The sequence below is a fragment of the Miscanthus floridulus genome, chromosome 11 (assembly GCF_019320115.1).
Source record: "Miscanthus floridulus cultivar M001 chromosome 11, ASM1932011v1, whole genome shotgun sequence".
NCBI classification, from domain to species: domain Eukaryota; kingdom Viridiplantae; phylum Streptophyta; class Magnoliopsida; order Poales; family Poaceae; genus Miscanthus; species Miscanthus floridulus.
Genome location: NC_089590.1, coordinates 77,724,589 through 77,748,362, shown reverse-complemented (window position 1 = coordinate 77,748,362; position 23,774 = coordinate 77,724,589). Strand labels below are relative to the sequence as shown.

Sequence of the window (23,774 nt, the reverse complement as noted above, 5' to 3'; positions counted from 1 at the left end):
CGACCCTGCCACTGGATCCACTGCCGCCGGACGACGCCACCGACTGGACCTCGACATGGACGTCTCATCCTCCTCCAAAGCCGACAGTCAGCCACTCCTACATCTCCCTCTCTCACTGTCTCCCTTTCTATATCATGTTATAGGTTGAATTGAACTAAACCAGTAATGAATACACCCTCTGATCTACACCTAGATGGATCCTAAGGCCTATCAATGGTATTAGAGCCGCTGCTCTAGGCGTAGATCTGGTAGGGGAAGTATCAGTTTAGAAGGAGATGAGATAGATCCGGTTCGGATAGAAAGAAAGGCAAAGGGTTCATCGAACCCTAAACCCTAATCGGGTGAAGAAAAGAGAGTAAGAAGGGGGAATCGATTTTGAAAAGTACTCGAACCCTAACCCTAACCCGTCGAGGAAGATGAGCAGTAACCCGAACCCTAATCCTAACCCTAACCCTAACCCCAAATCGGACAAGATCCGAGAAGAATAGAAGAAGATCCAAACAGTGAGAAGAAGGGGAAAGGGAAAGGGCTTGGGAGGTGGCTTACCTCGCCGACCTCCACTCACCGGAGTACTCCGGGAAGGGCTCCACACCGCACTAGGGCACGGCTCCACGCTGCGCTTGGGCGCCACCGCCTGGCCACTCGACGACGGCGCGCTCACCCGTTGTGGAGCGTGCGCGCCGGCGAGGGGGACGGCGACGGCGCCATTCCTTCGCCGTGAGCACCGCCCTCACACCGCGCTAGGGCACCGTAGCCAGGCCGCTAGACGACGGCGCGCTCACCCGTTGGGGAGCGCGCGCCGGCAAGGGGGCCAGCGACAGCGCCATTCCTCCGCTGCGGGCAAAGCCGACGGACTGTAGCCGCTCGGCTGTGCTGGGAGAAGAAGGCGAGGGAGATGAAAATGAATTAGGGTTTGGGGAGCCAGCTGCCGCTGCTAGTTTTGTTCCGCAAAAAAATAGCTCAGTCGTCGATCTTGATCGGACGGCTGAGAGCTGCCGGGCCAGCTTTCGACCCAGGCGGGAATGAGAAATCCCGGCCCAGGCCCAGGTTGCGGCCTGAGCGCGGGGGAGGGCGCCATGCGAAGTTGGGCCTTGGGCCGCTTCTCCTCTCCGAGCCGAAGAGACAGTAAGAATTTGAGTCCATTTTATTTTTTGTTTTTCCAGTAAATATGTTATTTCCTGGAAAATAATTAATGGCTCAAGAAAAAAAATAGCAAAAGAGAATTTTTCCTGTGGGTAAAATTCATCAATTATGTTTGAGTTTTCACTGCAAAGTTTAATGTTGATTATCTTCTAATTAAATTCGAACTAACATGAGAATTTAATTTGAAGAGCAGTTATATTTAGTAAATTATGATTAAGTTTATCCTCTAATTAAATTGGAACCAACGGAAAAATTTAAATTAGAGGAGTAGTCCATTTTGTTTAAGTCAGATTATGGTATTGTCATTTTCTGACCAACGTTGATGATGATAATATTATAATGAGTTCAAGTTTGAGGTTTAAATCTCTAATAAATTTTACACCAACATGATCAATTTTTTAGAGAGTAGATAAGGACCAAGAAATGCTCTTGAACTAAAAATGTATTTCATTATTAAGTTTCCGTTGAAATGATGTTGATTATCTTCCAATTAAATTTGAACCAACGGGAAAATTTAATTTTGAAAAGTAGTTATGTGGATTTCAAATTAATTTATAAGTTTTATGCATTAATTCTATTTTCTACCCAACGGTGATGTAGAATTATTGCAGAAGCATATTGTATGTTTTATTTTTTAACCGACGAGATCACTCGGCTGCATGCCAACGGGCTGCAATGCTGGGGTATGTGAATGAAAAGGCCTGAGTCAAGCCAGTTCAGGATAATTTTTTATTAGTTTACTAATTTTCTAATTAAATTGGAACCAACAGAAAAATTTAATTGGAAAATGAAGTATAAGTGGATATTTTAGTCGTCGTGACTAAGTTTTCATATAGATTTATCCCGCATGGGGTGAAGTTTTGGTATAGCACTTATGCTAGTCAATTCTGCATGACAAGAGAAGTTTTGTGATGATTCACATGTTTTGTATCCCACATAGCGAGAGAAGTTTGGGTAGCTCTTATGCTATCCTAGTATTGACCGTGGCACAATAGAAATGCATCGTCATGGTCAATACTAACTTAAAGATAAGAAAAGATGCAAGCGTGACTTGCAAAAGTACCGCTAATAAAAGACCTCATTGAGTTCTTGAAGTGAAATAAGAAAAGTATACTCCTAAACGGATCAAGAAATAACTTTGTTTACATGACATAATCATGTAAATGAAGTAAGTTATAAGTGCCTTCTTGTTCATAGGTTTTCTAAATAGTTCTCAAAATTATGGCAGTAAAGTTCATGCCATATTTCGAAGGGGAGAACATTAAGATCAATTAAGAAAAATACTCTTCATTAAGAGTGAGATAAAGATCAATTAAGAAAGATACTCTTCATTAAGAGTGAGATAAAGATTAATTAAGATGAATGTGGTCATCGGAGGAGTACAACGGTCACAACAATGATACCCCTATACAGAGAAATAGCTAAATTCTTGGACCTTTTAAAGTTTTGACAGGAAGATAGCGTAGTCAACCTCAAAGATGTTGAGGTGGTGCTTAAAGCGCCATATGAGGTTTTAACAGATTAAACCCAAAATAAGATATTTCAAGATACACTATCTTTAGAAAAGATGAGAAGATCTAGGGGAGCATGATATGTAGAGGTATGTAGAGACCTAAGACTTGAAGAGAAGAGGGATGCGTGCCTACTCCAGTAACTCAGGAACAACAAGTTTCTCAATACCTGTTGATGTTGTATGACTAATACAACACCTGTTGTTAGCTCTTCGAAGAAGATGAATAATGTAAACAAAGATTTTATTATACATGAGCATGTAGAATCAATTGCCTCTTGGTAAGATGAATAATATAAACAAGGATCTTGTTATATAGGAGCCTGTAGAATCTATTGCCTCTTGGCAATGAAGAGCAACAATGGCCTCATATAAAAGTGCCAGTAGCTGAGGCCCTAGAAGGTCTTGAAGAATTAGTAAACCAGTTTTCTGATGACTATGAAGTCTATGTTAGTGAAGAAATTCAAATGGAGGATGATCCCATCTCATTTGAAGAAGCCATGAGAAGCGTTTACTCGTCTAGATGGCAAGAAGCTATGGAAGTTGAAATGAATTCGATGAATACCAACAATGTTTGGGACTTATAAGTAATTCCTAATAGAACCAAAATAGTAGGTTGTTAATGGGTCTACAAGACAAAATATGACTCTAAAGGAAATGTAGAAAGATATAATGTTGAAATAAATCCGATGAATACCAATGATGTTTGGGACTTAAAAATAATTCCTAATGAAGCCAAAATAGTAGGCTGTTAATGGGTCTACAAGACTGTAAGGAAAATGGACCCTTGGCCCATTTATTTTGGATTTTGGTGTTTGATGATCAACACAACTAAATTGGACTAATGAATTTGCAAGTAATTGTTTTGTAGGTCAATAGGATGCAAGACGTGACTTGAACGAAGGCGACGTGATGATCCAATGATCAACACCATAAGTAAGACCCTAGGAGCATAAGAGAAGACCCAAGATATCAAGCAAAGTCTAAGCATGAAGATAGGAACCAAGCCGTACGCAAGAACACGAAGAAACGAGCTCACAGAGATGACCGGACGCTAGGAAAGCAACCGGACGCTCTGATCAAGAGGCTCAACAACAGGCGTCAGCAGCAGCGACCGGACACTGACGACAAAATGACCGGACACAGAACTGCAGCGTCCGATCGAGTACAGAGAGGTTCTAGAGCGGTAAAATTGCGACCGAACACGTCCGGTGGCAAGTGACCGGACGCTGACAGCGTCCGATCAGTTGATCACGTCTCCAATAGTCGGGACGACCGGACGTGTTCGGTCAGAACATGATTAGCATCCGGTCAGTAGCAGAAAAGCAGAATTTCGTCTTCAACGGCTACTTTATTAGTGGGGCTTATAAATACAACCCACAACCGACCATTTGAGGTGTGTAGAGCTAAGGAAACATATCAAGGGTGTTGATACATCATTTTAGTGATCTCCACTTGCATAGTGATTAGTGTTTTATTAGGTGATTAGCATAGGTACTTTGCGAAGTGCTTAGGTTGATTAGACCACTGCTTATGCGCTTGCTCTAGGTTTAGGCCTAGTGTTTAGTGAGGCTTGCATACCTCTTACCACTCGGTGCTTGCGCGCACCATTGTTGTACATCAGAGGGGCTTGTAGTCTTGCGAGATCACACCAACCGCATTTGTGGTGTGGCCGCCACCATGTACCGTAGGGAATAAGGCCCGTGGCGTTTCAGTCGGAAGCTTGATTGTGAAGACGGCGGGGAGCATCCGGAAGAGGCTTATCGGAAGGCACGTCGGAGACCCATTTGCGTGTGGGGAAGGCCTGAGGCTATCCATGGAGTTACCCGACCAGGAGCTTGGCCTTTTGCGAGGGATTCCTTGCGAGGGGCTCCAATGAGGACTAGGGGGGAGCTTGCGCGCTTCTCGATACCTCAGTAAAAATACCAGAGTCATCGATGAAAGTTTGCATATCTCTACCTTGCTCTTTAGCTTCCGTATTTACATTGATCGTATTACTTATTTTGCGGTAGAGATAGCAACACACTAGCAAAACTGTAGTTGCATATTTAGATAGTTTATCTATTGCATAGGTTTTGCTGGGGTTAGAAAAAGAGGCCATAGTTTAGAGTTAAAATTTTAAGTTGCCTAATTCACCCCCCTCTTAGGCGTCACGGTCCACTTCAATTGATATCAGAGCTAGTTGGCTCAATTTGGACCTTTGGCTTAACCGTCGTTGAGCCGACGCTATTTAGAGTGGTTGGGATAGATACCTCTAGGTCTCCGCATTTTGATGGCATTAACTTCCCCTATTATAAAGCTAGAATGGTTTGCTACCTTAAGGCGGTTGATTTAGGAGTTTGTAGAGTTACTCGTGACGGGATGAAAACCATTAAGAATCCCGATAAACCCATGAAGAGTGAAGAAAAGGAAATTCATTTCAATGTTAGAGCTAAAAATTGCTTGTTTGACTCATTTAGTATGGACGTATTTAACAAAGTGTTCACTTTAAATACGGCACATGAAATTTGGTTAAAACTCTAAGAGCTCCATGACAGCACATCTAATGTCTATGAGCAAAAACATTGTCTAGCTAAACAAAATTATGATTTCTTTACAATGAATGATGATGAGCTCATTCATGATATGTATTCTTGTTTGAATCTAATTATCAATAAGCTCCATTCAACAGGATTAACAAAGCTAGATGATGCAGACATCATGAGGAAGATCATCTCTGTGCTACCATAAAATAAATATGCAAGCATCATCAGCATCCTTCACAACATGGAGGACTGGAGCACCATGACCCTAGGCATAGTCATTGGCAAGATAGTGGCATTTGAAATATCACGTAAGATGGATCAAGACGAAGTCTCTTCATCGAGCAAAGGCAAAGCTGTCGCATGTAGCAAGAAAAAGAAGATGAAGGGCAAGCAAGTTGAGACAAGCTCAAGCTCAAGCTCCTCAAGTGAAGATGAAAAAGAAGATGAGGATGATGAAGATTCAAGTGAAGATGATGAATCTTCCTCCTCCACCTCCGACCTTGATGAAGAATCAATCAAACTAATCAACAAGGTGGAGAAGATGATCCAAAGGCTCAATGGTAAGGGTGTGCCCATCCAAATCTAAGATCTCGTTTTCACCAATCAAAGAAATGAGCAAAGAAAGAGAGGATGCTATGGATGCAGCGAGTTAGGGCACTTTGTGGAAGTTTGTCCAAACAAGCCCACACCCAAGACAAAGAAAAAGGCGTGCAAGAACCAAGCCCTCACATCAATAAGGTCATGGGATAATTCTTCAAGTGAAGAAGAACACCATCACAAGAGGTGAGGGCACAAGCACTCATCATCAAGCTCTTTTCGTTTGTGCCTTATGGCATGAGGTAACAAAAACTCATCCTCTAGTGAGAGTGATAGTGATGATAAAATACCTTCTTATAATAAAATTGTGTAACAAAATCTTAATTATGCTAAAGTTTGCACTAGTCAATAAAAGAAGCTTAAAAAATTAAAAGGGAGGCTAGATAGTTCACAAGAAGCATATAAAACTTTGCTTAAATAATATGAGAACTTTGCTAATCTCAATGTTAAACTATCTACTAAAATTGAGAAACTTGAGGCTAGTGCAACAATAAATGCATGCATAATCAATGATGAGCAACTTGTAAAGAAAAATAAAAAATTAAAAGAAAAGTTAGCTAGCTCACAAGACGCTTATAAAAGTTTGCTTGCTAAAATAGAAACCATGTGCAAACATTGTGATGAGCTAACTAATAAAGTTGCTAATCTTGAAGCCGTTAGTACAACCCCCACCAAGACATCTAAAAGGAAAAGCTCTATCTTTAACATACCTAAAAAGGATGCTTATACTTCTTGTAATGACTTATGTTTAGACTCATCTTTGTACAACCAAGTTTGTGTTGAGAAAGTTGTTGTAGATACATGCACACAAGAGGTTGTAAAGGAGAATGAGCAACTCAAGCAAGAAGTAGCTCGCCTCACCAAGGACTTGACTCAAGTAAAAGGTAAGACAAAGCAAGCCCAACTTTATTAAGATAACACTATCAAAGAAGTGAAGAAGCTTGATGAAGGACAAACCGTGGTTTGCTACGTGTGCCATAAGAAAGGGCACAAGTCCTATGAGTGCAAGGTGAAGAATGGAGGAGGAGTAAAGAAGAAAGAGAAGAAGCAAACAAGCAAGCTCTCCAACACCTACACCAACAAGGTGGACAAGAAGGCCTCCACACCATACTTGTTAAAGAAGAAGAAAAATGATAAGGTGGTGGCCATTAAGGTGAACAAGCAAGCCAACAATGGGGTCAAACGCTTTTGGGTGCCAAAGGAAATCATTTCCAACATGAAGAGCACCAAGAAGGTTTGGATCCTGAAAGAAAAGTGAGAAGTCTGATGGACTTTGGGGAATTTGGAGACTTAGAAAAGTATGGGTGTATTTTATGGGGTGCATCATGATGGACAAAATCATTGCCAAGTGGGTTAGTGAATACTATAGACCCAAATTCTCCTTCCCATATTAGGTAACTAGATTCAATTTTCTTCAAATAGTATCAATTTACATTTCCTACAAGTGGTATTTCTTACAAATTGGTATCTTTAAGCATCTAGTTACTTTTCATGCCTATGTTTGCATTTGCATGCTTATATCTTTTGTCATGCATACACTAGGTATGTCTTATGGTAGGCTTTCTCGGTTCCATTCTTAACCCTTGGAGCAAACATGGTTTAAAATTGTTTAGGAGCACGACACATAGCTTATCTTTTGATTGTTCATCTAATATGTGCCAAAGTTCAAATTATAGATAATTTCTCCTGAATACCATCTTTAAAAATGATTCTCACATTCATGAGATGTCATCTTTCAAGTGGTATTATTGATTCTAAAATCAATGTGCATGACTTCTACAAGTATCCCACACTTGTGTGCACAAATTTAGGGGGATATTACTCTACAAGTTGGATGCTTTGAGACTAACACCTTTTCAAGCTTATCGTGTGTGTAGTAGTCTCATTACAAGGAAAATGGAGTCCCCAAAGTTAAGCATCACACTTCAAATATCCACCACCTATTACAAGTGGTAGAAATCAAATTGGTTTTCACATGTGGTATTTCTAAACCAATATCATCATGTTGATTTTATTTTGATATTTATATGCTTTCTCCATACATTTTATAGATTAAATTCCCTTGAGCAATAATTTGCCAAATATGCATATACTTTGCCTTCTACTATATGTATGCATATATTTAGGGGAGCTTAATCTATATAATGTGAGAGTCAAATTTTGTGACCTATTCCATTCTACACACAAAGGATCATAAAGTTTGACCCTCCCTTGTGCTACTAATGTCTTCCTTTTCGGTGTTTGATTCTAAAGAGAGAGAATTTAGAGGACCAAAAGCTAGATCATAATAATTTACTAGTGGTAATGGTCTACAAGTGGTAATGGTCCGAGAAAGGGAAGATAGTGGATTATGGATTAGTCTATGTAATGAGGAGAATTTATAGGAAGCAAGGCTTAAATCTATAATGCCACATGGGGACATTTGCAAGGGCAAGATAAGCTTTCATGTGGTATCCACTTAGTTTTACAAGTAGTATCTTTTAGCATCATATAATCTTGCCCCTTGCATTGCATCCTAGAAAGTAGGTAGTTTTCAAATTTCAAATTTTTTATTATTTGCTTGCTTTGGTCGTGTTGTCATCAATCACCAAAAAGGGGGAGATTGTAAAGAAAATTGACCCTTGGTCCATTTACTTTGGATTTTGGTGTTTGATGATCAACACAACCAAATTGGACTAATGAATTTGCAAGTAATTGTTTTGTAGGTCAATAGGATGCAAGGCGTGACTTGGACAAAGGCGATGTGATGATCCGATGATCAACACCATAAGTAAGACCCTAGGAGCACAAGAGAAGACCCAAGATATTAGGCAAAGTCAAAGCACGAAGATAGGAACCAAGCCGTACGCAAGAACACGAAGAAACGAGCTCACAGAGGTGACCGAACGCTGGGAAAGCAACCGAACGCTCTAATCAAGAGGCTCGGCAACAGGCGTCAGCAGCAGCAACCGGACGCTAGATCAGACGCTGGTGGCAAAACGACCAGACATAGAACTGCTGCGTCCGATCGAGTACAGAGAGGTTCTAGAGCGGCGAAATTGCGACCGGACGCTCGCAGCGTCCGGTCAGTTGATCGCGGCTCCAACGGTCAAGACGACCAGACGCGTCCGATCAGGACATGATCAGCGTCCGATCAGTAGTAGAAAAGCATGATTTCATCCCCAACGGCTACTTTCTCAGTGGGACTTATAAATACAACCCCCAACCGACCATTTGAGGTGTGTGGAGCTAAGAAAATATATCAAGAGTGTTGATACACCATTTTAGTGATCTCCACTTGCATAGTGCTTAGTGTTTTATTAGGTGATTAGCATAGATGCTTTGCAAAGTGCTTAGGTTGATTAAACCACCGCTTATACGCTTGCTCTAGGTTTAGGCCTAGTGTTTAGTGAGGTTTGCATACCTCTTACCACTCGGTACTTGCGCGCACCATTGTTGTACATCAGAGAGGCTTTTAGTCTTGTGAGATCACACCAATTGCGTTTGTGGTATGGCCGCCACCATGTACTGAAGGGAACAAGGCCCGCGGCATTTTAGCTAGAAGCTTGATTGTGAAGACGGCGGGGAGCATCCGAAAGAGGCTTGCCGGAAGGTACGTCGGAGACCCACTTGCGTGTGTGGAAGGGCCAAGGCTATCCACGGTGTTACCCGACTAGGAGCTTGGCCCTTACGAGGGATTCCTTGTGAGGGGCTCCAACAAGGACTAGGGGGAAGCTTGCACGCTTCTCGATACCTCGATAAAAATATCAGAGTCGTCGATGGGAGTTTGCATATCTCTACCTTGCTCTTTAACTTCCGCATTTACATTGATTGTATTACTTCTTTTGCGGTAGAGATAGGAACACACTAGCAAAACCATAGTTGCACATTTAGATAGTTTATATATTGCATAGGTTTTGCTAGGGTTAGAAAAAGAGGTCATAGTTTAGAGTTAGAATTTTAAGTTGCCTAATTCACCCCCCCTCTCTTAGGCGTCACGGTCCACTTCAAAGACAAAATATGACTCTAAAGGAAATGTAGAAAGATATAAAGTTGAAATGAATTCGATGAATACCAATGATGTTTGAGACTTAGAAGTAATTCCTAATGGAGCCAAAATAGTAGGTTGTTAATGGGTCTACAAGATAAAATATGACTCCAAAGGAAATGTAGAAAGATATAAAGCATAACTTGTGGCAATATGCTTTACGCAAAGAGAATGAATAGATTACGATGAGAGTTTTCTCTCTGGTCTCATGCAAGGATTCTTTAGAATCAAAATGGTGTTATTGGCGCATTAAAATTTAGAGTTACATCAGATGGATATAAAGACGGTATTCCTCAACGGGGATTAGTATGAAAAACGTTTACATGGCACAACCCAAAAGGTTTTGTCATAGAAGAAAAGAGCATATGGGATGCCGCCTGTAAAAATCCATTTATGGATTAAAAGTAAGTCTCTAAACTATAGTATTTGAAGTTGATGAAACAATGAGAAAGTTTGGGTTTTAAGGAAAATGAGAAGGACAATAGCATTTATGTGAAGTTCAAGAATGGAAAATTCTTTTTTCACATCCTGTGAATAGATAACATTCTACTCACTAGTAGTGATGTTAATCTATCATTGGAGAAGAAGTTTTATCCTCAAGTTTTAATGTGAATAATCTTGGTGAAGCATCATTGGTTCTAGGAATCAAAATTCACCAAGATAGAAGAAAATGAGGTATTAGGATTATCGCAAAGGCATACTTAGAAAAGATTCTAAAGAAATAAAGTATGTATACGAGTAAACCTATGCCTGCTCCTATAGTCAAGGGTAATAGATTTGGGAACTTTAAGTATTCCAGAAACCGATATGAGATCGATCAAATGAATATGGTTCCATATGCTTCAGCTGTTGGAAGCTTGATGAGTGTACAAGTACAAGTAAGAACTTACCCTGACGTAGTTTATGTATCCAGAATATTTTGGCAGAAGTCTAGTCCAGATATAGATCACTAAAATAGAGTTGAGAATATCTTGCAATTTTGCAAAGTATCATAGGCCTGATGCTGAGTAAGAAAGAATAAGTACTCTCAAATAGTTGAGGATACAAATGTTAAGTCATGACGAGATGTGTAGTAAAATCCACAGTAGTTGCTAACACTCATAGTTGGAGTATTATTGTGGAAAAACACCAAAGAAATAGTTGTGGTGTCATCAATGATGCATACCATAGTATAGCTTGACATGAGGCTTAAGGAACAGGTAAAAAGAGGTTAAGGGAATTTGTACCCGGATTTAACAATGGTAGACAACAGCAATAACCATTTAAAGTAAGTTAACTCCTAAGACAACGGGTGAAAGGTCCTTGTGTGGTTTTGGTAATTGAGTGACAACCTAGGTGGACTAATTGTGTTTATGTGAGATACACAGGTGATTAGTCCACAGGTACATATGTGTGAGCAACAATACCATAAAGGTGAAAATGGCTTGGAGATGTTGCAAAGCTCACACATGTGATGATGAAGGAGCTCATTGCACATGAGACATGACATTGAGTCATATGATCAAGGTGGAGAAGATTAAGACAAGACTTGGCTTGATGGACTGGTTGCAAGCGTAAAGGGCAAGTCGGAGGCTTTGGAGCAATGGACCGCGTGGCGGTGAAGCTTGAGCAAGACTTAGTGCTGATGGACGAAGGCAACGGTGAAAAGCAAGTGAAGTCAAGATTGATGAACCAATATGATCACGTGATGATATGAAGTGGATCATATCATTGTTGATCGTGTTGGTGCATGTGTTGCATCGACATTGGAGGAGATGGAATGGAATGCGCAAGGCAAAGGTATATCCTAGGGCATTTTATTTCACCAGTCATAGGTGTGTAGAGAAGTTTATGACCAGGTTTAGGATAGATGGCCGGACTATTAAGAGGGGCAAACTTGTTTGCATATCGGTCATCTAGTGCCACTCGAGTGATCTAACTTTGCATCGTCGCTAGGATTGAGTGGCGTGGTAAGTTAAGTGGCTAATCCTTTGAAAAATGATTGTGAAAATGCTAACACACATACACATGGTGGTGTACACTTGGTGGTGTTGGCACATTTACAAAGGAGATGAAGTTGAAGTTGATGTGGATCAACTCGACGATGGAACAAAGGTGAGAAGGGTTCGTAACTCCACCGGCGCCCTATTCTGAAAAGATAGGGTTTCACAGAGTGGAGTGGACACTGGTCACGTAGTGATCGGACGCTGGGTTCCAGCGTCCGGTCAGTAGTGGCAGTCAGCGGGCAGGCATCGGTCATCGACCAAACGCTGGCGCTAGAAGTGACCGAATGCTGATAGGGTGCGTCCGGTCAAGGTGACGTGTGACGATGTAGGCAGAGCAGTGTTGCTGGAGGTGACCGGATGCTGGTGCTGCGTCCGATCACGACTGACCGGACGCGTCCGGTCATGTCTAGTACCTTACTGGAAATGACCGGACGCTAGGGTTGCTGCGTCCGGTCAGTTCAAGCTGCTGCGTTCGGTCGTCAGATGATCGTTGAGATCAGATGAACAGCGTTTGAAGAAGGGGACATGTGGCGTGCATCGCACGACCGGACGCTGAGGTCCAGCGTCCGGTCGATCAGACCGGAGCGTCCGGTCGTCCTGACTTGTTCCCAGTGAAGGGGTAACAGCTCTATTTGTTTGTGGGGTTATAAATAGAAGCCATGGTCGGCCTTGGGCTGGAAGCTAAGCACACTAGAGCCTTGGTGGCATGTGTGGTAGTGCTTGGGAGCCCTCCATCTCACACATACTTGATAGTGATCATCCGATTGTGTGAGCGAGCGATTCTAGTGCGATTGCATCGTGAGGTTGCATCGAGTGGCACTAGGCGATCGAGTTGCAAGCCAGTGGTGCTTGTTACTCTTGGAGGTTGCCACCTCCTAGATGGCTTGGTGGTGGTCTCCATCGAAGCCTGTAAGAAGCTTGTGCGGTGCTCCGGAGAAGTGCTTTGTGAGGGGCATTGTGCTTGTCCCGCGGGAGCCACGAAGAGCAACTTTAGTAAAGCATGTCATTGAGCTACCCTCACTTTCGGGGTAGGTTCTTGCGGCGCCCGATGTGCGGGCTTGGCGGGTGATGCCAATTAGCCGCCGAACCACCAAGTGAGCGGTCGACACAACGGGGACTAGCGTGTTGGCAAACATGTGAACCTCAGGAGAAAAATCATCGTGTCAACCTTGTTCTTCCCGTTGGTTTGCATCCCCGTTACACAAGCTTGCAATTACTTTCATATACATCGAGCTTGTGTTGTTGCTTTTGTAATTGGTTAGCTTGTGTAGCTTGCTAGTTACCTTCTTGCTTGTGTAGCATAGAAGTAGCTCCCTTGCGTGGCTAATTTGGTTTGTGTAACCGTGTTAGTCACATTGCTTAGTTTATGTAGCTAAGTAATTACGCTCTCTAATTTGGCATTGGTTGCCTTGTTATTGAGCATTGCTAGTGAGCTTAGGTGGCTTTGTGCTTTTTGCTTACTAGCATGTATAGGAGCTCTCTTGTTGCTTAAAGTACTAGTGGCATAAGTTTATGTGACCTTGCTCCTAGAATTGGTTAGGAGAGCTCTAGCTAGCCCTGCACCTTAGTTGCTTAATTAGTATCTTTGAAAGGTGCTAGAGAACATAGATAGAGAGCTGTAGTCTTGGCTAGACCAATAGTTTTAATTCCGCACTTGTTTCGGTTAGCCGACGCGATTAATTTTAAAAAGGACTATTCACCACCCTCTAGTCGCCATCTCGACCCTTTCAACGGGTCAAGTGTGCTGCCAAATATATTGACACTAAGTTATATGTTGTAAAGGAGAAAATCTAGAATCATTTTGAAAGCATTTAGCACATACGTACCATGTAAGTACTTGCGGATCCGCTTATCAAAGGCTTACCACCCAGTGTGTTCAGAGAACACACAGTCGACATGGGTTTATGGGAAAGCCTATGATTTCTGGATACTAAGGGTTTAGTTGAGTGTCTGTTTCAAAACAGAGAGGTATATTGTAGCTGTTAAATCTAATGACAATTGACCGTGACGATTAAGCATGCTCTATACATTTATTTGTGATGGAATGGGGAAAAGACAAAGAAAGTTGAGTTTAAGTATGAGGTGAGATCAAGGGGGAGATTATTAGTGTTGATCTCATCCGACTCACCCCAACGGTCGAGTCAGGCCTTGATCCAGTGCTCTGATCGAGGGCATCCAACTAAACCAAGGTTGGTGGGCCCCCGTTGCGTAGCACAATATAGAGGGAGGTGGGGGCTAGGGCGCAGACAAGAGGTTCACCTGAGCCGCTAGATGCCCCACCTACTTCCTATCCCTAGACCGATCGAGAGGGGGGCTGCTAGTGACGGAAAGCGCCACTGAAAGCTCTAGTTTAGTTTTGGTGAATTGATGGAACCCTAAGTGCTAACCTAGTTTATCAAGTGATCATGATATAGGCAACACACTCCAAGTGGTGAAGCAAACAAAGATCATGACATGATCATGATGATGCCATGGTGATGATCAAGTGCTTGGACATGAAAAGAAGAAAGAGAAAAACAAAAGGCTTAAGACAAAGGTATAAATGGTAGGAGCTATTTTGTTTTGGTGATCAAGACACTTAGAGAGTGTGATCACATTTAGGTTCGATAGTCGTACTATTAAGAGGGGTGAAAATCATATCAAAATCCGGTTATCAAAGTGCCACTAGATGCTCTAACTCATTGCATATGCATTTAGGATCTAGTGGAATGCTAACTCCCTTGAAAATGTTTGTGAAAATATGCTAACACTTGTGCACAAGGTGATACACTTAGTGGTTGGCACATTTGAGCAAGGGTTAGGAACTTCACCGGTGGAGTGTCCGTCCGTAGAGTGCGGACAGTTCGACGGTGCCACCGGCACCCTAGACAAAAAAGACGAAGGTCACTGTAAGTGATCGGACGCTGGTCTCTGAAGGACCAGCGCGTCTGGTCAGTAGCAGCAGTAGAAGCACAGCGTCGGTCATCGACCGAACGCTGGTCTCTGAAGGACCAGCGCGTCTGGTCAGTAGCAGCAGCAGAAGCACAGCGTCGGTCATCGACCGAACGCTGGTGCTGAAATGACCGGACGCTGGCTGGCTATGTCCGGTCACACCGACATGGTCATGCACAGGGGAAACGCCAAGTGACCGAACGCTAGGTGAGTCCGATCGAGCATGACCGGACACGTCCGGTTGAAGAAATTCGTTTCTAGAACCTTACTGGAAACGACCGGACACTATAGGCTCAGCGTCCAGTCACTTATGCCATAGTGTCCGGTCGACTGTTGACCGTTGAGATCGGGCGAACAGTATTCAAAAAGAGGGAACACGTGGCGTGTATCACGTGACCGGACGCTGAGGGCCAGTGTCCGGTTGATCCAACTAGAGCATCCGGTCACCCCGAGTTGTGCCCAGTGAAGGGGTACAACGGCTCTATTTCGTGGGGGCTTCTATTTAAGCCCCATAGCCGGCTCAAGCTCACCCTCTTGGCCATTTTACATTGACATAGCAACCTTGTGAGCTTAGTCAACGCCCTCCCACTCATCTCCATCATTGATTCATCATCTTTGTGAGATTGGGAGAGAATCCAAGTGCATTGCTTGAGTGTTTGCATCTAGAGGCACTTGGTGTTCGTGTTTCGCTGCGGGATTCGCTTGTTACTCTTGGTGGTTGCCGCCACCTAGATGGCTTAGAGCAGCGAGGATCGTCGAGCGGAGGGTGGTGATTGTCTCTGGCTCCGATCGTGATGATTGTGATGGGTTCTTGACCTTTTCCCGGTGGAGAGCCAAAAGGTACTCTAGTGAATTGCTCGTGGCTTGTGTCATCCCCATCTTGTGTTGGTTGTGCGGCACCCTATTGAGGGTTTGGCGTGTGATGCCAATTAGCTCGTGAACCTCCAAGTGAGCGAATCGCCACAACGAGGAGTAGCTTGCCGGCAAACAAGTGAACCTCGGAAAAAATCATTGTGTTCATCATTTGATTCCGAGGTGATTGGTCTTCATTCTTGTGATTGATTGGCTCCTTTCTCGATACGGCGGTATTAACAAATTGCCCACTCTCATTACTTTACCGCAAACTAGTTGTCAAGCTCTTTAGTGTAGCTAGTTGTGAGAGCTTGTTAGTTTGGTTAGTGTGGCTCTTTAGTTAGCTTTTGAGAGCACACTAACTTAGTGCAGTGTCATAGCTATTGTGTGGATAGAAACTATATAAACTAGAATTGTGGTAGGTGGCTTGCCTTTTAGTAAGCTAACGCAACACTTGTTTCGCCTCATAATTGTCTAATCGGTTTGTTAAGTGTTGTTAGAAATTTTTTATAGGTTATTCACCCCCCTCTAGCCATTAGGACCTTTCAGCCACCACCGCCTCTACGCCACGCCGGACGTCTACACTACGCCGGACTCCACTGCGTCTTCTGCCCCGCCGCCGCCGCCACCGGATCCACCGCCGCCGGACGACGCCACCGACTGGACCTCGACATGGACGGCTCATCATTCTCCAAAGCCGACGGTCAGCCACTCCTCATTCTCTCTCTCTCTCACTGTCTCCTTTTCTGTACCATGTTATAGGTCGAATTGAACTAAACCAGAAACGAATACACCCTGTGATCTGCACCTAGGTGGATCATCACCGCAGTTAAGGACTGCTTTTTATTAAAAAAAAGTGTCTATCAAGTCAATGCATATGAAATTCTCAGATCGATTCGGTCTCGATATGTTGGTGCTGCTGCTGCAGCATGCAAGAGCTAGGATAGGACACGGATCGATCGGTCCATAAAATCTCGAGACCTTGCTTTTACCAAACAAGTCAACTTTGCTTTGCTTTGCTTGCTACTAATTGATATCATAACTTACGCTATCACACTGGTGCTTTTTATCTAAAATCGTTGCCGAAGCCATGAACTTTACATGAGATCCAATGGGATCGAGGTTAATGCTCGAGGCTGGGCCCCGCTCGCATACAAAAGGCGGATGACCTGGTTGCTTTTGTTTACTAGTGGTGGTAGGCTTTGCGTACCGGGGATAGTGTGGGCTCCAAGAAAAGTCCGAGCTGTGTGCCCTCATAAGTCAGTTCAAGACGAACCATATATAGATTGGAAAGATTTTGTTCATATGAGGCCCAAAGGCCAAAAGCAAGAGATACCGTATCCAATTGTTGGGGAAAAAGGTGTGATGTCCTCGCTAGCTCCAGCAGCCAAATTAACTTGGGTTCCTTCAAAACCTACTAGTTCAGGCGGCGCTGTATCATTAATTGTTTGATGCGTGCCAACAAAAGATTTTTCATTTCAGCAAGGTGCTGTTTGGCTGGTCACAAAAGTCGGCTTGTTCGACTTCTTTTTTCAACCAAAACTGTATTTTTTTTCATAATACTTTAGTCGGAATAGTATTTTTCCGTCAAATTCAGTCCAGCGAACGGCCCCCGGTAAAGCACGGTAATAGTTCAGCACTAGGACTCGTAGACCTGTCCGTTTCAGACACAGAGCTTTCGGCACATCAGTTTGTGGCTGTGCCCATCCATCAATCTAGAGAACGAACGATCGAACCTGCAGCAGAACACACAGCCCGTCGTACGCTATTGATTTGCCCGACGGACCACCAAAATTCCTCCACCGGCAGTACGTGTGGCCTGGCCGGATCTAGACAAGTCCAACACGTGCCCTATAAATCGTGACAAGTTGCCTCGAAATCCACCAGAAATGATGCGATAGATATGAACGATAGCAGAGGGAAAGCAGAGAGACCTTGCAAGTTGCCAAACGGCATTTGACCTCGCCGAAGTAAACGCACGGGCGGGCCTTCCTTTCCTTCCCGACTCCTGCACTGCGCTTTATTAGGCGAAACATGATGTCGAGTGCGTTGATACACACACACTGCCGTCTCGAGCGGGCGCAGAGGAAGACAGATGCATGCATGCCATTGCCTCCACGACGACAGCAGCAGCAGCACCAACCAGTCGAAAGGTAAAGGTCTTCCATAACGCGTAAGCCTCGGCGATCGCACAGGTACGGGGTACGGGCCGCCGGCCGCCGGCCGCGCCCCCTTTTTATATATCACAGCGAGAGCACAAGAAACGAAACAGAGGAACCCAGGAGAAGAGAGAAGGCGGCAGACCACCAGACGGAGCCTCCCTCTGCTGCTTCCATGGGGAACTGCCTCGGCTCGGAGGAGGCGGAACTGGAGGCCGTGAAGAACTCGGGTCACCATGGACAACCCCAAGGTACTGTACCAACACCGACGCTTGCCTGGATTGCATTTCCTGCTTACTTTCTGCTAGCAGCCTTACCTAGACGGCGCGGCACGATTGTTTGTGGCTTGATTCCTGCATCGGTTTAGGTCGGCTGGTTTCTTGGCTTTTGACACGATTCATTGAACTTGAGCAGCTCGAGATTCATGTCTGCTACCTCCATCCCGATCCTATTGCTCATGACCAGTGTCTTGTTTTTTTTTCCTTTCCAGCAGCAGCTACGGCAGCTCCAACCATGGCGCCACCCAAATCCGAGGGTTCCATGAGCTCAGGGCCGCCCAGCAGCAGCAGGTCCCCTGGCCCGTCCATGAACAGCAGCGCCGCGACGACGGGCCGAAGCGTCAGCGGCAGCACCAGCACCAGCACCAGCAGCGGCTCGAGGCCACTCGCTGCCGCCGCCGACACGTACCCGGAGGAGGAGGAGGAAGAGGCGAAGGAGGGGAGGATCCTGGAGACGCCCGACCTCCGCATCTTCACCTTCGCGGAGCTCCGGGCCGCGACGCGCAACTTCAAGCCCGACACGGTGCTGGGCGAGGGCGGGTTCGGGCGGGTGTACAAGGGCTGGGTCGACGAGAAGACCATGAACCCGACGCGCTCCGGCATCGGCATGGTCGTCGCCGTCAAGAAGCTCAACCCCGAGAGCGTGCAGGGCCTGCAGGAGTGGCAGGTGCGTCTCGTTCGTATGAACACGCCGCCGCGATTATCCAAGCTACTACCACTCTTCTACTGCCATCAGCTCGCTACTTTAGTTGCTGCCGACCGTGACGACGTGGACAGCGTCGTTCGTGCGGGGTTTACCAACCGGAGTTTGCTTCTCTTTAGATTTGGACTAGCTCAACGTTGCTGGGGATCGCAGGGCTGGGACCATCGATCCGTAGCTTGCAGCCGGTAGGCGGTAGCAGATTCCAATCCCATCCATACCGCGTGTTCACGTGGCCGGTGCCCCAATCCATCGTTTTCAAATGTTCATCCATACTCGTATGCGAATGCCGCTCCGCTTTGTTGCGTCTTGCGTGGGAACGGGATACAATAAACTGCGTAGAAGCTGGCGCCGACCTGGCGGCCAAGCCTCCGCTCCGGTCTGATCGCTTCAGTTCCCGGCGTCCCCGCGGGCGATGCGCGTGGCGTGGCCGTGGGCGACGGTTTCCGACGCCGCGTTCGCCGACTGATCCTGATCTACTAGTAATTCTAACCCGTGACGTTTTGGCGCGGTGGGAATTTTGCAGTCCGAGGTGAACTTTATGGGGAGGCTGTCGCATCCGAACCTGGTGAGGCTGCTGGGCTACTGCGTGGAGGACAGGGAGCTGCTGCTCGTGTACGAGTACATGCCCAAAGGCAGCCTGGATAACCACCTGTTCAGAAGTGAGTCCTTTTTGTCTTTGGAATGTCTTTGTCTACTTCCGCGCAAGTACACACCGATTGGTTTGATAAAGACTGAGTTGACTTTGCTGAAACCTACAGTATATGCTGTTTAGCTGCTTTCTTTTTGTCCCTTTCTTCTTTTTATCGAGATGCATGTCGCAATCAGCCATCTCAGGCTATAGGCCCGGTTTAGTACCCAGGTTTTTTATGATGAAAGGAAGTGTAGAAGGTAGAATAACCCGATCTCTTGCGACTAAACAGAGGGCGGCTCCTTCGAACCATTCTCCTGGAACCTTCGGCTGCGCATCGCCATTGGCGCGGCGCGTGGCCTCTCCTTCCTCCACTCGTCGGAAAAGCAGGTGATCTACCGAGACTTCAAGGCCTCAAACATCCTCCTCGACACGGTACATTCACCTCATGTCTCTCTCCGTGCGTACTCCCTAAGTCCCATACCATTCCCATCAGGACGACACTTGACACACAAAACCCATGCTCTTCCGTGCCCTCCCGCAGAATTACAACGCCAAGCTATCCGACTTTGGTCTCGCCAAGAATGGCCCGACCGGCGGCGACAGCCACGTCACCACCCGGGTGATGGGCACGTACGGCTACGCTGCACCGGAGTACGTCGCCACAGGTACATACAGTCCTTAAACACCGCGCCACCAGTCCACCACCTTCTTCTTGTCTCGCAATGAAGTCCACCGTACGTCCTTCAGTATTCCATACATGTTCCACACCAAACCTATACGTGCTCGCTGCTTGCGTATGCGTACGTCTTCAGGGCACCTGTACGTGAAGAGCGACGTGTACGGGTTCGGCGTGGTGCTGCTGGAGATGCTGACGGGCCTGCGGGCGCTGGACACGGGCCGCCCCGCGCAGCAGCACAACCTGGTGGAGTGGGCCAAGCCGTACCTGGCGGACCGGCGGAAGCTCGCGCGCCTGGTCGACCCCCGGCTCGAGGGCCAGTACCCGTCCAAGGCGGCGCTGCAGGCGGCCCAGCTCACGCGGCGCTGCCTCGAGGGGGACCCCAGGAGCCGGCCCTCCATGGCGGAGGTCGTGCTGGCCCTCGAGGAGATCGAGCAGCTCAAGGTGCGGCCCAAGGGCGCGCCGCGGGACCGGGACGAAGCGGCGCGGCGCGGGCACGGCCACGGCCAGGGGCGGTCGTCGCGCCCGAGGTCAGGGTCCGGCCGGGCGGGGAGCAGCAGCCACCACCAGCAGTCCCCGAGCATGAGGTAGCTCGGATGCCGGCCCAGCACTGATCGAGCTGACCTGCAGGTTTTTAGGTGGGCATCTCCCGGCGAGTGGAGGTTGGAGCACGCATGTTTGCGAGGTGCTTTTGGTCGCTTTTGTAGCAGGTTTCTGCGGCATGCAGATTGGCAGATTGATGAGGCCAGAAGGGTCATCTATGTCTCCGTTTGATTGTAGATGGCCCAAATGTTGGCTGGTACAGGCTCAGGAACAAGGTTTTCATTTTCGGAAACACAGATAAAGAGGATAAACATGATATATCAAAAATATCGGACTAAATTCAAATAAAATTTAATTTCAATTTAAGTAAATTTAAATAAAATTTGTACGGAAAAGATAGATATTTTTTTATCAGTACCTACAGATAAAGATGATATATCGGAAATATCAGGATATTTCGGTCGATATTGAAAACCATGCTCAGGGATCAGGACGATATCTTTCCCTTTGCCAGATTTTGTTGTACATAGGCTATGTAGTTTCAGGAATCTACTAGTCCAATGTATAATCAGCTAATCACTATTCAGGAAGATTAATAATTATTCAATCGAGTAAAACGGGAACAAGAAATTACCTGGACTAGCTCTTGTAGCCAGAGGTCAGGTCAGTCGATCACTCGATCATGCCGATCGTCAGCCTGTCAGGCCCCTGCGTCATGCGATCCTGTCTGAGGAGGATCAAGGCATTTAGGCATCAGGCGACTCTGGCTTGCTTCTTGATCGCTTGCCCGCCAGGTGACTGGCCCTTCTTCCGTCCCTCCGTCGGCGACTCGGCGATCAGTCCCTCGCGGGCAGACCCAGAGACAACTGAAATGAATCGATAGTGATGGCGGCGATCCAGACGGAAGACGGACGGCTTGCGCGCGGACTGTTTCGGCTATAGGTTGCATATCTAGGTCTGGACTCTAGGTGGTCATGTGCACCTTCCCAAATCCCAATTGCCAAGGCCGGTCCTAAAGTAAACAGGGAAAGCATGTAGGGGTAGGGGAATTGCGAGATGCGAGTGCGAAGGTGTGTTGTGGAAAGGATCCAAATGACCAAATGTGAAGGTTCTGCTAAGTAACAGTATTATAAATGGTTCACTTGAGAGAGCCTCCTGCTATTAACCAAAGAAGTCAGAGCTAATGATGCAAAAAATGACGGTCTCGAAAAAAAATGATGCAAAAAATGGCTTAGTTTCCGATTTATTTAGGAGGAGAGGGGGGCTCCTGCTACATTAGTCGCTTCGGTGGTGCTCATGGTTCATGAGACCCGAAGCTGAGGAGATCCTCCGAACGAGGCCAAAGAATCCATCAATTAGCAGAGCAGGGCCCTAAAGCCTATAGAATCCATTAATGAAGCTAGAGCTAGAGCAGCCAGTGGACCTGGCTCGGCCCACGGTTTCCCGGCCCGGCGCTCCCGTCTCCTGAGGTTTTATCTAGAGGAATTTCACCCCGCGCAGGAAAAAAGTCTACAGACTACAGTAACCGATAATAATAACTGATCAAAACAGGACCACGACACTTATGGTTTGTTCCTACCACCGGGCCCGCACATGCGCATAGCGCATCGTGTCATCACCAGTTAAAAAGTACTGTACATTGTTGTAAAAAAAAAAGAGTAAGATGCGATTCCCCGAACGTTCAGTACCCCGGAACATGCAAAGTCCACTTAGACTGTTTAGTGGGAGGAATTTGGATTTGGAGCTACTGTAGCACGTTCGTTTTTATTTGGTAAATAGTGTTTAAACATGGACTAATTAGGCTCAAAACGTTTGTCTCGCCCACCAAACTGTGCAATTAGTTTTTCTTTTCGTCTACATTTAATGCTCCATGTACGGGCTGCAAACATTCGATGTGACAGATACTGTAGCAACTTTTTAAAAGTTAAGGTGAAACTAAACAAGGGTTTAATATAAACTCAACTTGGCACATACCGGGCCCATTCAGCTTGGTCTCACACCCATCGCGTAGATGCGTGAACGAAACCGGATACGACTACGACGATCTGCTTGGCCCGCCGCCCGCACACTGCAGATCTTCTCTCAATAAAAAAAAAAGGGAACGCGACGACGCAGACGAACGAACATTCCTGACAAAGGCAAGTGGGGAGCTGGGGATGAATAAAATAATCTCGCTAAAAACATTGTCAGCGATGCTCCACCACAGCTTCAATAGCCTGCGTGTTTGATTGGTCTTGGGCAGTGGACTGGACACGACGGGTTTCAGTCCCTGTGCGCCCCAAACCCATTGCAACCACAACGCATCACACATCATTGGTGTGGCGGTGCCCAGGGCAAGTACACATGCACTGCACGCATACGGCATACGGTGTTTGGAGCCGCCGCGGTGCGCAGCACGCTGCAACAGCCAAGCCGGGAGAGGTCAAGAGGACAAGGACACCGAAAAGGCCCACCTGCACCGGCGTAGTACAGTCCGATAGCTCATCGGTAGCTGGCGCCGCTTTGGTTGGGGACGACCACAAGTCCACAACACTTGTCCAGGTCCTCCAGGAAACAGCCGTGCTGCGCGCTGTGTGGTGTGTGGTGTGTGGTGTGTGCTGTGCAATGTCCCCGGATGGATAGAGGCGTCCCGTTGTCCTCGATCGGGATGACGCCCGCCGGCGCGGCTCCCCTCGCCACCTCGCTTGCTCACCCCGAGGTCGATCGGTGCACAAGAGACGCGTGATGCGCGCGGTCCGCTGGTGCCGGTTAGCTTGTGCGCTAAGCGCCGGGCCTACAGCGTTGCTCCATGCGGCGGCCGTAAGGAGCTAGCTCGACTCGGCTCGTTTTGGTTCATTAACCTAACGAGCTAGCTCGGCTCGGCTCGTTATCCTAACAAGCTAGAAAGTTACTTCGGCTCGGCTCGTTAAAAGCTCGAGCTGACTCGTTAATCTCGCGAGCCAGGTATAAAAAATACCCAAAATATAATATTTGCATTTATCTAAAGTTTGAGAATGATAATAATATAAAAAGAAATACATCTAGACCAGTTACCAGTTAATTTATAGGGTCTAGACCAGTTACCAGTCAATTGTAAAGTGCAAGACATGAAGTAATACAAAAATTAATATAAGTTTTGATACTTTTTTTCCTGAAAGCTCGGCTCGTTTAGCCCGCGAGCGGCTCGCGAGCTAGCTCGAGTTGGCTCGTTATAGCTAACGAGCTAAAATCTTGG

The 23,774-nt window shown here is 46.1% G+C and overlaps 1 protein-coding gene across 2 annotated transcripts; it reads left to right on the top strand.

The window, feature by feature from the left end:
* The first annotated feature begins 17,675 nt into the window (after positions 1–17,675).
* Positions 17,676–20,857, top strand: LOC136493483 (probable serine/threonine-protein kinase PIX13). 2 transcript variants are annotated; one of them, XM_066489574.1, is made up of 6 exons: positions 17,676–17,980; positions 18,223–18,674; positions 19,234–19,369; positions 19,631–19,773; positions 19,883–20,006; positions 20,154–20,857. In XM_066489574.1, the coding sequence occupies exons 1-6, from the start codon at positions 17,905–17,907 to the stop codon at positions 20,606–20,608; spliced, it is 1,386 nt and encodes a 461-aa protein (XP_066345671.1). In that variant the 5' UTR covers positions 17,676–17,904; the 3' UTR covers positions 20,609–20,857. The 2 variants fall into 2 exon arrangements, with proteins under 2 accessions (XP_066345671.1, XP_066345670.1); XM_066489573.1 differs by having other exon boundaries at positions 18,220–18,674.
* Positions 20,858–23,774: the final 2,917 nt, after the last annotated feature.

Coding starts and splice junctions, on each gene's coding strand:
- LOC136493483 (XM_066489573.1), top strand. CDS start 17,905: ATGGGGAACTGCCTCGGCTCGGAGGAGGCGGAACTGGAGGCCGTGAAG. Junction 17,981..18,219: donor TCACCATGGACAACCCCAAG/GTACTGTACCAA, acceptor TTTCCTTTCCAG/CAGCAGCTACGGCAGCTCCA. Junction 18,675..19,233: donor AGGGCCTGCAGGAGTGGCAG/GTGCGTCTCGTT, acceptor GGAATTTTGCAG/TCCGAGGTGAACTTTATGGG.